The sequence below is a fragment of the Cyprinodon variegatus genome, unplaced genomic scaffold (assembly GCF_000732505.1).
Source record: "Cyprinodon variegatus isolate N-32 unplaced genomic scaffold, C_variegatus-1.0 Scaffold318, whole genome shotgun sequence".
In the NCBI taxonomy this organism is placed as follows: Eukaryota; Metazoa; Chordata; class Actinopteri; order Cyprinodontiformes; family Cyprinodontidae; genus Cyprinodon; species Cyprinodon variegatus.
In genome coordinates, this window is record NW_015150771.1 from 610,577 (window position 1) to 624,637 (window position 14,061).

The 14,061-nt window shown below is 36.6% G+C and overlaps 1 protein-coding gene across 1 annotated transcript; it reads left to right on the top strand.

Annotated features, from left to right (window-relative positions):
* The first annotated feature begins 7,112 nt into the window (after nt 1–7,112).
* On the top strand, nt 7,113–12,049 carry LOC107090963 (T-box-containing protein TBX6L-like). Its single transcript, XM_015384626.1, has 9 exons — nt 7,113–7,173; nt 7,741–7,891; nt 8,013–8,115; nt 8,658–8,822; nt 8,906–9,052; nt 11,045–11,121; nt 11,253–11,326; nt 11,503–11,707; nt 11,819–12,049. Exons 1-9 carry the CDS (start codon nt 7,158–7,160, stop codon nt 12,024–12,026), a joined length of 1,146 nt encoding a protein of 381 aa, XP_015240112.1. The 5' UTR covers nt 7,113–7,157; the 3' UTR covers nt 12,027–12,049.
* The last annotated feature ends 2,012 nt before the right edge of the window (nt 12,050–14,061 follow it).

The window sequence follows — 14,061 nt, forward strand, 5'->3', positions numbered from 1 at the left end:
GTCATTGAATGAAAAAGGTTTGTGCCAATTTTGTATTATCAAATATAGAATGCATGTTTTCTATATCAACAAAGCTAATTATCCTGAGAAATGTGGGACTGAGGCTGCAGACCTGTCCTTTGTGCTGGCTGCTGTACCTCAGTAGAAAAAAATACTGTATACTTTAAATGGTAGAAATGTTAACAAAACTGGTGTTATGGATTAGATAGTAGATAATAATGATTGAATCTCATGATTGAAATCCGCTGTCAAAACTCCGACTCCTGAGTAGAAATTATAAATATGATATACCGGTAATAAAAACTGTCTGAAACCGTTTTACAAATTATTGCTTATGTATTCATTGCAGATGGCTGCTCACACTAACCCTGGTTCTGCTGCAGGTTTCTTCCTATAAAAGTGAGTTTTTCCTCTCCACTATCGCTACAAGCATGCTTAGAGTGAGGAATTGCCTTTAAGTCAATGAGTCAATGCAATCAACTGGTTTTCCTTAGATAGAAAACTTCCAATCAATTTGACTGTATGACCTGGTGAACTGTAAAGTGCCTTAAGATGACATGTGTTTTAAAATAGCACCATATAAATAAACTGATTTGAGATTAATTATGTTTAAACTAGCTCTAACATTGCAGCACAACAACTCTTTCAGGAGATAGGAAAAGTTGGAGTTTGAAACTCCCATCAGTCAAAGCTCCTTAGACAAGAACAATTAATTATATTATAAAAATAGAATACAAATGGGACAAATAAAGCAGCAAACACTGAATCCCCATGTTCTGTTTACACTTGTGTTAGCATTGTACCAACAATAGCTCATTCAGGAGAAAAGTAGCCAATGGGAATTATACCTACCACCATAATTATGCTAAAAACTCAGTTCCTTTTTAAGATTCAATGATGTTTATTCACAGAATAATAATTTAATGCACAAACACAGGAAAAAAATGTTTTGAACTTACTAAAACTTTAAAATGCATGTTCCCAGCAGGGGGCAGCCGTTAAGGCTTTAGGTAAAATACCTTTGCTGTTCAGAAGCTAATATTCCCTAAAACAGTCTGAGTGGAAGAACACACAGTTCTGGGAACAGCTAGGATACTGGAAGAAACTTCAAGCTCCCATGGCTGTGGTAGAGAACCTGAACATGAGATGAAGGAACCTCCCACCCCGCCCGGGAGTAGGAGGGGTGGGTGAGAGAGCAGTGGTATTTATATAGAGCATATTTGCTCTATATATTCAGCATATTCAGCTTCAACAGCAGGCTTCTTATAGGATTTCTGTTTCTTTTTTTTACTTTGTTAGGCATCCAAGCCATAGCCTTAACATTGCACCTTCCAACTAACAATTAACATGCTGCAACCACAGTATTTCCTGCAGGGATGGAGCTAGATGGGGGGCCAGGGGTGGCCATGGCCACCCCTACCTTTTTTTCCTCTAATACAGACGGAGGAAGCAGTAATACTCTGCATTTTCCATGTATTACCAACTACTTGACAACAGAAACACGGTGGTTAATTATGCACATAAATATAAAAACATTAAAGATGATAGATACAGAATTCATTCTATTTTCAGAACTAAATTTTGAATTATTTGGGGTAAAGATAAAATTACGTACCTCTGCAAGTCATCTAGGAGTCTTCAGTGAAATCATAGATAAACAATTACTTTAATAATAACTTCAAAATTCATTAAATGTGGATATTAGTAGATTTAAATATAATGTTGTGGCCCAGCTTTGATGACACAAAAAAGGGAAATCCACAAAGGCCACAGATGCACCATGGACTTATTTTATGCAGGCAAAAAGAAAAAATGTTCCAGGTAAACTCCTTTAGTTTTCTCAGTTTATTTTTCCCTCAGGCAAGCAAACAAAAAAAAAGACAAACATTTCCTCCATGTTTCTCTTGTGCTGGTAAAACATGCTGGTCCTACCATTGACTGGCTATTTATAAGAAAAATAATTCACTTAAATGAATCATAACTAACCAAAAACAAAGGAACATGACTAAATAACCAAAAAACATAATCTCCTAACAGATATCAAACAATAAAGTAAAATAAACTTAGCTAGATTATGCACAAAAACAAAAGACATTTTTAATTAATAACAAAAAATAATTGGCTCCTATATATCATTTTTTGCAGAATGATTATTGATAAAAGTAGGTAATGACAATGTAAAATATGTTTGTCCCAGAACTCAAACCTGAAAGAAGTTTGTCCACTATACCTTTTATTTACACAGCATAGATGTTTAAATATATGCGTCTATTTTTTGAACAAAGACTGCAATAAAGCATAGCTTGTCTTTATTTAGAAAATATGGATGTTGTGCTCGTTCCTGTTGAAACAGTGTAGATTGACCCTGAGGTTCTGGTGCCTTTCGGCCACCCCTCAATGTACACTGGTTATTGACTGGCCTCCCCTATTAGGATTTTCTGGCTACGCCTCTGATTTCCTGTCAGGAAATAACTGCAGCAGCAGTTATTTGAATGTCTAAACTATCTGAATGTCTGAACTAATGTAACAGAGAACAGCCAAACAGTCTATCTCATAAATAGTTTACCTTTAAATTGATGCTTGCAATTGTATACATTGCTTCTGAGCTCTAGCTTAAAAATCTATTTGTTTCTTTATGCGTACTCCTTCTGATTTAATATTGTTAGCAGAAGCCGAGGTGGTTGCGTAGTTGCAGAGGTTTACATGCCACAGGCTGGAACAGAGCAAATTCCTCATTTAAGCCTAAGGTTGATTCAGGCAGAGGAGGAATGTTCCAACTTGTCTTTTCTCGATGCAAAACGTTATTTCAAAGGCAGCAAGTCCGTCTCTAAATCATTCAAAAATTCTTTTAAATCTAAAGAATGTAGTTTCCACACAAGAAGCATCAAAATGTATCATATTACTAGATTGCTAAAATGTAAACTTTTTCTACACTTTTTCTTCTTTAAAAACTGGAAATATTTTCATAGAAAGATTATTTTGATAATATATTGAAATTTGCAAGAAAAAAATTATAAATAATGGCAAAATATAATTTGTAGTAATTAATCTGTTAAATTTGCAGCCATACCAACAGATAATGGATGCAGGACTATAAGCCATAAGATTTTTAATTCTTTTATATGAATCAGTAGCTATTTCTTCTATGAAAAAGATGAACCAATTACTGGCTTCAGAAGTAAGTATTTTCCTTATTTTGCAGAATTATCTATTTATAGGGTTATCCCCCTTTTATCCCACTCTTTTGATATAAAAAAAACGTAAAGTTTCCTCCATCTATTCTATGAAAATTCTGCTGCTTTCGGTGTTTGGAGATGGATCTTCTCTCTGAACAGATCATAATCTAGACTTTCACTGGGCTATTCTGGTCATTTTCATTTTAAAGTCTATATTTTCTAATGAGCAGCTACCAGAGATGGGAAGTAACGAAGTACAAATACTTTGTTACTGTACTCAAGTAGATTTTTCTGATATTTTTACTTTACTTTACTGCTTATTTTTATGCCGACTTTTTACTTCTACTCCTTACATTTTTACACAAATATCTGTACTTTCTACTCCTTACATTTTAAAAAATTGGCTCGTTACTTTAGTTTTGAATCATTTCAATGGAGTTACCGTTATTATTTTTCACGTCATCAATACCAAATTCAATCTAATTGGATGGGAATCTACGTTGCATTTGACGCCCCACTACAAGATGAATCGACAGATTCGGCGGTATTCATTCGCGGCAAATCATTGCAGCTTGGTGGCGGTGGCGTTTGCATAGTAGCATGGACGACGAGATGATTGAAAATGAAAACAACAGAGATCTAGTCCTATTGGCAGACATCCATTTAAAATGTAGGCAACGGCATGAAAAAAGTGGTTTCTACTTTTACTTTTATACTTTAAGTAAATTTACAAGCCTGTACTTTGTTACTTTTACTTGAGTAAAGAAGTTTAATCAGTACTTCCACTTTTACCAGAGTATTTTTTAACACAAGTATCTGTACTTTTACTCAAGTACGGAAAATGAGTACTTTTGCCATCTCTGGCAGCTACTGGTGTTATAGGAATGAGAAAATGAATTGGAAACAATAGTATATTAGACTGGCATGTTATGTAAAATCACAATATAGAGACAGTGAAATGATTTTGTCAACTAATCCACATTTCCTGTTGCTGTTTCATTAGATCTAGAACAATGTTTAAATAGCTTCTTATAAATGGTTTCCATGGATGATCAGATGCATACAAACCTAACATCACCAAAATGTGCCACCTCTGGACTTTAGAGCAGAAGAGATGTGTTCTCTGGATAGCAGGATCGTGTTTCTTTAATTTGCAATCATATGGACATCTGTTGGCTAAGCAGCTGCTAAGAGAGCATCACTAGCCTGACTGGGACGGGACTTGTCTTTCAGAGTTCAGCATGGCCACTTTGTTCAAGCAAAGCAAGTTTTGGAGAATTTCATGCTTTCAATAATCTGAATATAGTTTGGTGTTGTTCTGTTGCAACTTGAAGGAGCAGATTTACTGCGGAGGAACCTGACTGACCTGCACACAGTCCTGACCTAAACCTAGAGGAGCACATCTGGGATAAATTAGAGATTAGTGGCGACTCCAAGTTAGGTCTCCTCGTTCAACATCTTTGCTAGACCTATTAAAAGATGTCCTGGAAGAGAGGGCAAACCCTCCCCTAAACACTAGGCATGCCTAAAAAATATAGAAACCTTCAAAGAGAAGTTGTGGTTGTTATAGATGTGTAAATTGGATCAGATCAAAAACAGCAGGAATTTGATGTTGTATCAAGATTGAAATATCAGTCTGTATGTGTGTTAGGGCCATCGTTTTAACATTTAATGACCAGCCTGCTTAAAATAATTACAATAAGATACCTAAAACTTAAGGTAAGGCTATATTTATCATAATATTTGTTTTTCTTTAATATACCTCCACCTTTCTCTCCTTCCTCCTGTCAATCATCCTTGTGAACTGGCTTTCAAGGAGAAGAGAGGCCACCCCCTTCTCCCCCCAACCCCCCCAGGGACACTTAAAAAGACATCATGTTGCAGACATGGGGGGGTGGATGCAACGAGACCATTTGGCAGGATAAGAGAAGAACCATTGTCAAGGCCAGACCTAAGACTTCAGTAACCTCTGTGATTTCACATCTTGTTCCTAATACACATTTGGAAGCAGTGGGGGTGGGGGTGATTCTTATTTGCCAGAGTCCTGATTACGGTTTGTAAGAGTATTTTAAATGCCTTCTTCCCTTTTTTTTTTACAGTACAACCAAACTTTTAAATATATGCTGACGATGGAAAGAAAATGAAAGAGTTTCTTTATATATTTTTACAAATAACATTTGAAAAGTGTGGCCTGCATTTCCTTTAAGCCAACTTCACTTAATAATTTGTAGAACGATCATTTGCTGCAATAAGATCTGCAGGCCTTTTGGGGTCCAAAACTGCACTGTTAATGAAAGCTCTGTGTTTACACCTTGAAACTTTCTCTTTCCGGTTGTTTTCCTGAGAAGAGATACGTAACTCGGGACAAACTCTTTAAATCACACTCCAAAAATAACCATGAGACATGACAACAGATTTTGATAGAAATTGTAATCTTATTCAGACCAGAGAAGTTGCTCAGGGTTACCAAACGCAGCTTTTACCACCTGGGTTCCCATCTCGTGAAGTGGCCACAGTTCACAGTTAAAGAAGCATTTTATACAACTCCATTGTTACATCATAGACGTTTACATATGAGGAGACATCCATGGCTTCAGCCTTATCAAAATATTATATTTTGTTCTTAGATCAAGGACACTGCTCTTATTCCATTCCCAAATCTTTGCCAGATGCATAATGAAGATGGACTTTTACCCTGACAGAGGAACTGTCCCAATTATATGAACCTTTTAGGAAAACATTTGTTCTGACACGCAATAGGCAGGTAATATTAGGGATTAACAGACTCAAGCATCATCAATAAGGATAATCCTGACAGATGTTTGTCAACTACCTTTGCTGACATTCTTGAGCACTGTACTTAAACTGTGCAACGTCAATCAAAATGCATGATGACAATTTGTGTATATGTGTTGTAGAGGTAGCTCTAGAACGTTGACCCTTCTTTCCAATCTTATGGTTTTTTCCTGATATGTAGCAGGTTCTTTTTCAGGATTTCCATTCATGATGATGAAAAGCATCCCTCCAGCATCATGTGTTACATTAGGGATGGTTTGTTCAAGGTAATGTGCAAAACTGATTTTGCTCCACAATGCATTTGCATAAAGAGCTAAGATTCAAACCTCCAATTTGTTTGTCTTCCTCTGATTCTCTTACAAAGATATCAAGAGAGCTGCCTGCTTTGCTTTTTTTTTTTTTTTTTATAAATTAAACCTGCTTTAAACTCTTCATCTTTATGACTACTCAATTTATTGATGTCCTTTATACTATTTGTACAACAAGGGTCTCAAAGAAACCTCCATGTCAATAGCTGTATCTATAATCACAAATAATAACAAACAGGTCCAATTGGTTTACAAGGTGACTTCTGAGAGCAGTTTGTTTTGATTTTGCTTAAGGGTATCATAAAAAAGGGACTAGATACTTATACACAATACACATTTTAATGCAACAAATGTAGAAAACTATATATAATTTTGTTTAATTTAATTTATATGTGTTTTCAAATGATGGTCCATTAAATCTATTCTTGTAAAATACCTTAATGTTAGTTGCTGCAACATAAATTCTTAACAAACTGCATAGGTATCCATTCAGAAGTTGTCTGTCTTAAAAGAAAAAACAGGGAAATCTTTAATATAGCCTATTAATTTCCCACCTAAAAATGTAATATTTTAGCATCTCTTTGTCTGTTTATTTTGAAAGATATGCATACTATTTTATCAAAAAAATTGTCACATATAAAAATCTAATCAAGAGATTAAGTTAATTCTTGCAGAATTCTTTGCATTTGCAGAAAACAGGTAATGTTTCCACCAGGTGGGTTAGACCACACCTCTTTAGTAATGACCAATCAACTTCAAGCTTCAGCAGACCTCTCTAGGATAGGGATCCCTGAAGTACCCTGCTTGTTTTCAAATATCTGAAAGCAGTGATTTTCCTTTTGTTTGCTTTGTGAGGATAGCAGCACCACATAGTAGCATGTCAAATATCTCTGGTAAGATGGATTTTTTTGTTGTTGTTGTTGAAAGAATGAGAATAATTTTAACCATTTACTCTATCAATAAATGTCAATGCAGTCATGAAAAAAAATTACAACCATGTAATAAACTTTAAGATCCATAAGGGTAGTCTTATCATTTTAACTTTTAATGTATTTCCATTATTATGATCTGGAACTAAAGAGTTATTCATGTGAAATATATGTTGTTGTAAAATGTTGCTCCTGTTTTGGTGTTCTACCACAAATTGTGCCTTATTGCGCACAATCTGGCATATTCTGTTTTGTTTATCTAACCTGATACAGACTTTGTCATGGCATATGGAGTGTTAGGCTCTGTTTTTTTTTTTTGTTTGTTTTTTTTTTCGAGTAAATGAAAAAGTGCAACAAAAAAAGTGTTTGGAAAAGTTTCTGATTACAACTTTGCACAAAACTGTGCAATGCATTTTCTGCACTGCAGTTGAAATAAATGTGTAATTCAGACAACAAATCGAGCTGTTTGTGCATTTATATTTCTACTTTTTTGTCAATGTTTCTCATTTATATTTAATTCCAATTTTCCAGCAGACCAAAGATTAAATCCTAGCATGCCTCAGTGTTCATCAGCTGCTAATTCTTACCAGCAAGGCTGCATCCGGATGACCCTGCAGAACTCAGAGCTATGGAAATCCTTTCACACCATTGGAACAGAGATGATAATAACAAAACACGGAAGGTAAAAACATTGAAAGCTCTCCCAATGCAAATATCTATAGAACTATAATAATGGAAGTTTTACACCAAGCATTGCTTTAAATTGGAAGATATTTGCTTCTAACACCCTCTCTTGATTGTAGGAGAATGTTTCCACACTGCAGCATAAGCCTATCTGGGCTTCAACCTTTTGCAAATTATGTTATCATGGTGGATATTGTCCCTGCAGACAACCTTAAATACAAGGTATGATATAATGTAACACATCCCTTATATATTCTGTTTTTGTCGGTGGATTTAAGCAATCAGGCTGTAGAATATGAGGCAGCAGTTTGCAGTCAGACACTGTTCTACCCTGTCTGCCTGCAACCGTTCACTGCTGCATATCAAAGCCTTTTACTGCTTCCTGTTTGTGCACTCCAGGCTGGAAGCCCAATCAATTAGCATCCCAGCCTCATTCACATTCGACGATGGAGGAACAGACTGCCATCACATACATTCGGCAGCTCCTATGGTTTTCTGCGGCCCATTTGGTCTCAGCAGTTGCTTTCAACACATTTGGAAACAGCAAATCAAAGGTTTTACTTTGGTTGCTGTCTGAGAGGATTTGGATGTTAAACAGGGATTTAAAATAAAGTAGTAGTTTTACTTGCTTCAAATAAACATAAGGATGAATTATAGTATTTTTTTTTTTGCTTCTTGGACTTTCTTGATTAATTACTTATATCCTGCAGTCTCTCATGTGATAATGCTGCATCTCTCCACCCCTCCCATCTGTCTCTCTGTAGTGGAAAAAGGAACAGTGGGAGGTCGCAGGAAAGTCTGAGCCCGAGCCCCCATGTCGGACATACATTCACCCCGACTCCCCTGCTGTTGGAAGTCACTGGATGAAGCAGTCGTTTTCCTTCCTCAAGATGAAGCTCACCAACAACACCTTAGATCAGCACGGCCACGTAAAAACATTTTTCATGCATAAATTAGACCATGTCCTTACACTGGGTGTTTACTCTGGTTATTTTTCTCTTTTACTCTTCAGATTATTCTTCACTCCATGCATCGCTACTACCCTCGGTTTCATGTGATACAGGCAGACAGTCCACATACTGTGTGCTGGGGCTCATTTCAGACCTTCTCCTTCCCTGAGACAGTCTTTACTGCTGTTACCGCTTACCAAAACCCAAAGGTACCAATAAAACTTAACAGGCAAATTAAAATTCTAGTTATTTCTGTATATAAATATATTTATGCATTTTTTTCTTGAAAGACATACACAATTTTTCTTCTTGAAAATATGTATTTAAACAGTGTTTAAACAAAAGAGGAATAGAAGGATAAAAATCACAACTGTGTGTCTGCAATGATGTGAGCAGCCCTCGTATTTCTAGATCTCTACAAGTTGTGGATGGAGGGGAGGTCAGCCCTGATTTTCTCTGCAGAACTGCTTGTTGCAGTTTGGCACTCTCCTCTTTAGTAGATGAGCCAAACACAGTGATAGACAAATAAGACAGGCTGAAAAACTGGCCATGAAGATGACCAGGAGCTCCTGTGGAAGTACAGTGTCTGCTGGACCTTCTTCCAAACTCTGTCTGTATGGTTCTTAGGAACCTGTAACTTTGTCCTGTTAGAGTGTAAAACTCTGAGCATATGTTTTTCTTTTTTTCCAAAATAGTCTGGATTTATATTTATCTTCCCTTTATTTCAGACAAATGGCCCTGCAGAGGCCTGTCCCGGGGTCTTTCAGCATGGAGTTTGCATGTTCTCCATGTGCATGCGTGGGTTTTATACTATACGTACTCCGGCTTCCTCTCACAGTCCCAAAACATGACTGTCCTCTTTAGCTGTGAGTGTGTGCGTGAATGGTTGTTTGTCCTGTGATGGACTGGCGACCTCTCGCCCGTAGACAGCTTGAGATAGGCACCAGCTTCCCTTGCGACCCCACTTGGGATTAAGCGTGTCGATGGATGGATGGATGGATGGATGGATGGATGGATGGATGGATGGATGGATGGATGGATGGATGGATGGATCTGCAGAGGAAAAATGGGGATGGTGTGTTACATCAAATACTAAAGTTGTCCTGGTATCAATTTCTCCTAAAAGGCACTATGGACACCAAGTGCCTTTGGAAACCAAGTCCAGTGGATTGTTTTTTAAACTTTTACGGAAAGGCACTATAGACCCAAACCTCCTGAATGACTGATTATTGGTTCTTTGGACAGTGACTTTAGGTCAACATACATGTAGTGGCAGGACTGCAGATATCCATCCATTCATCCATCCATTTTACACACTGGTGCCTATCTCCAGGATCTCCAGCTTTCAATGATTGAGAGGTGGAGTACACCCCGGAAAAATCACCAGTCTCACAGGGCAACACAGAGACAAACTGGACAATCAACCATTCATATACAAACTCACACCTAAGGAGAATCTAGAGAAGCCAATTAACCTAACAGTCATGTTTTTGGACTATGGGAGGAAGCAGGAGTACTCGGAGAGAAGCCATGCATGCACAGGGAGAACATGCAAACTCCATGCAGAAAGACCACTGAATTATATTTCTGTGTAATCAAATGAACCATCATGCAAAAGAATTTTATAAAGTTTTAAAGGTATTACCGTAGTTTTATAAACTAACCCGTGTAAAATCTCTTTAAGATTTTCCCCTGTGTTTCAGATAAAGGTTGGATTGATGTTAGGATTAAATGACGCACAGATGGACTTTATTATTTATAATCACTTTTGAAGGTTTCACATCCATTTTGGGGTCACGCATTAAAAGGGCGAGCATGCCACACTTTCCAATTATTTCATCTGTTAAAAATAAATGAAATATTTTAACAGTTTACTTGTGCTTCGCAATTATGTGGTAATTTCTGTTTGCCCTCTATATAAAAAAAATTACATTTGAATGTAGCTGTAACACAGAAAGACTCAGAGGGTGTGAATAATTTTACAGTTTATTTCAAGGAGCTGCAGTTTAGTATCACACTAAATCAATAGAATAGAATAGAAATTCCCTTTAGTAGAAGTGGTCACACAATGTGGACCTTAGAAAAACAAATAGAGTATTGTACTGTACATTGTTTTTATGATATAAATACCATGTATCAGAAGAATAAAATTACTTCCGGCGCTAACGAAACACCATCTGTATTTTCTTGTCTTTGTTTAGATTACCAGACTGAAGATTGATAACAACCCATTCGCAAAAGGATTTAGGGAAGGAGGAACTCATTCTCACAGTAAAAGGTATTTCTACCCCGTTTTATCTGATATCAATTAACATAACTTAAGTTTTTTGTTGTTGTTTTTTTAACATCACAGATGTCTTTTTGAGTGTCCTTTGTTTACATAACTTTTCTATTGAATACATTTTCTAGGTGCCGTTCAACTAAAAATTCCCCTGCAAAAAAATCAACAGAAGACAAAAAAAGTCTCCATAACAGTGCAGCAGGTCATTTTTTTTTCTATTTTACTCAAAGTGTTTCCCAATATACTACTAATGAACCAATTAACTGGGATTTTTATCAGCTGTTTAAAGTCTTCATTGGTTGGAACAGGAGATAAAAATGCCAGACTATAAAATAACTACAGTATACCTCACAAATAGATGCTGTATTTCCTCATCAGGCCTGCAGAGGACACCATCTCCCTTTCAGTCAGAAAATGCAGAGAAGAATCAGATCTCTACACAGCAGTCACTGAAGAGGAGTTACCTTTCCCAATGGACCCTGGATAAGGATCTATCAGAGAACACACATACTGAGCTGCAGGAGTATGACTACAGCTGTGATGAACAGATGGTGCCTGCATCCATGGCTTACCAACCTTACAGGTTTGAATATCTAATATAGAAAACAACTCAGCATCCAGTCATGATGGAATAGGTTTCCTCAGATGCAAACATATTGTATAACATGTCTATGGATCTGTTTCTGCTCTCCAGATGTGTGGAGTACCCCAGATTCCCATTACCACCCAGTACCCGAGATCAAGCAGAGACTCTCCATCCGGCTCCAGTCTACCCAGTCTCCACGTTGGAACAGGGCACCTTGAAGCAGGATTACCACCACGGCAACCAACAGGAGCACCATGGCAACCTGGCTCCAGCAGACTGGAGCCAGTATCCACTGTTTTCCTACTCCTGCTGGTGAACTTTGACCCCATTTAGTTACCTTCTGCCCTTTTGGTTTATTGGACACAATTAAATAAAAGTAATAAAATGAAACTTTTAAAAAGCTTTTTTTTTGTCAGCTTCGTATGAACTGTTTGTAAGAAAAAAAGTTTAGATGTTTTTAAAAAAACTGATGTTTTTATAAAATATGTGACTTTTGAAAGCAAATAGAGTAGAATGAAACCAAAGGCACTCTGCGTGTTTCATATTTTACGTGTAAAAGATATTTTTTTTGGCCTCTTAAAATTTGTATATGTTTTTTGGAGGAGCTACTAAAAAAAGCTGTCATGTGGACACACTGTTAATACTGTATATGTATACATATACTGTATACATCCATGCACCTTTTTCTTCCTTTGACACATTCTTCCTTTTTGACTATTTGAGCTGATGATTGATTGATCCACTGTGAGATCAATCAATCAATACTACACAAAATATGATCAAGGTTACAGTTGTAATGTGACAAAATGTGAAAAGTTTAAAGGCTATGAATAAAATGTAACATACTGCTGACCGCCAACTATTAATTTGACAATATTCAGAGATGCAGCTATTTAATTTATCAGGTTGGTGGATGAAGGAAAGGAAAGGTGTGCGGATATAAAACAACTCAGTCATAACTTTTAAATGACTGTTTAGCTACTCTGTAGGAGTAAATTGTATTTGTAAAAACTCAGGAAAAATCTAGACCCACTTTAGTACCTATTTGAATTTTTAACCATAATTAAACCAGCTGGCTCCCATCAACGTAAACCATTAAATTTTGTTTATGCCAAGGCATTTTAGCCGATTCAAGAAAAAAAACAAAAATATCGGAATTATGACATTCTAATCAAAGTATTTCTAAATGAAAATATACCCCAACCTTTTAATATTTATTTAGATTATTTAAGCTCAGTAATCACATTATGAACGCCCAATCAAGGCATTGTAACATTGTAATTATAAGTGTAAATAGTCTCCCTAAATGAAGATATCCATATTTCTTTACAGTAGATAACAGAAAATTATAGATATAATAAATCATAACCGTTTGTTTTCAGAGCAGACATAAAAAAATGTCCCTGTCCATTATTGATTCTTGCATGATCATCATCTTGGGTAAGCTTTACCATCCCTGAATGCTGTTCAGGCTCGGACTGGTAATCTGTGATACCAGGCATTTTCCCTGTGGGCCGGTCCTACCGGCCCCAACACTTACTCACTTACTCTCCGGCCGAAGCTCCTACCTGTGACAGTAAATATCTCAAGGAGCTTAAGAAGTATTATAACATCTAAATTATGCACACAGTATTTATTGCCCTTCCTTGTCATACACATCCTTGTGACGGTTGGCATATGGTTTAATTTTCTATATCTTCAAACAGTAAAATTCTTGCAACAAACTAAATTATGATAAAAACTAAAATGCTTTCTTTAAACCAAACTACGACGTTCCTCTTTTATTTGGCGAATTTATGTTTGAATATTTTGCAAAAATATGTTGCGGTGCATGATGGGGTTTTGCATCGTTTCCTGTCTTACATGCATTGTTGCCAGGTTGGGATGTTTCCTAATCTGGCAGTTTAGGATAGCCGTCTATGGGTAAAAAATGTTATTCTTTAGATTTATGACCTAAGAGATCAATAGACTTTGGTTCAAATTGGGCGAGATTTCATATACTGTATATCCAGGTGGTGAACATTTATTATGAACATTTTTTGGGCTGGAAAACATGGGTCGTCTGGCAACCTTGCTGAAGTCACTTCCGCGCCTGTATTAATAACCAAAGCCAGTAAAACCGCATTATTGAAGTTGATCATTGTTGTGTGATGCTTGAAGACAGGTTCATCCACAATGTGTATCCGTATTGTGTTTCACATTCCAGATGCAATCGTTTGACTGTGCTTCTATTTTTTAGAAGCACAGTCTTATTTAGATGGGAAAATGCCAGGGCCCGATACTGTTCTCCCGTTCGAAGCCTCTTCCAGGATACAAGCATCCAAAGAGTTGTTTGCAGCTTTTTGAAGAAT

Bases quoted from the DNA above. Each gene is read 5' to 3' on its own strand.
- LOC107090963 (XM_015384626.1), top strand. The intron at 11,327-11,502 runs GTCATTTTTTTT...TTTCCTCATCAG, and splicing joins TCTCCATAACAGTGCAGCAG to GCCTGCAGAGGACACCATCT. The intron at 11,708-11,818 runs GTTTGAATATCT...TCTGCTCTCCAG, and splicing joins ATGGCTTACCAACCTTACAG to ATGTGTGGAGTACCCCAGAT.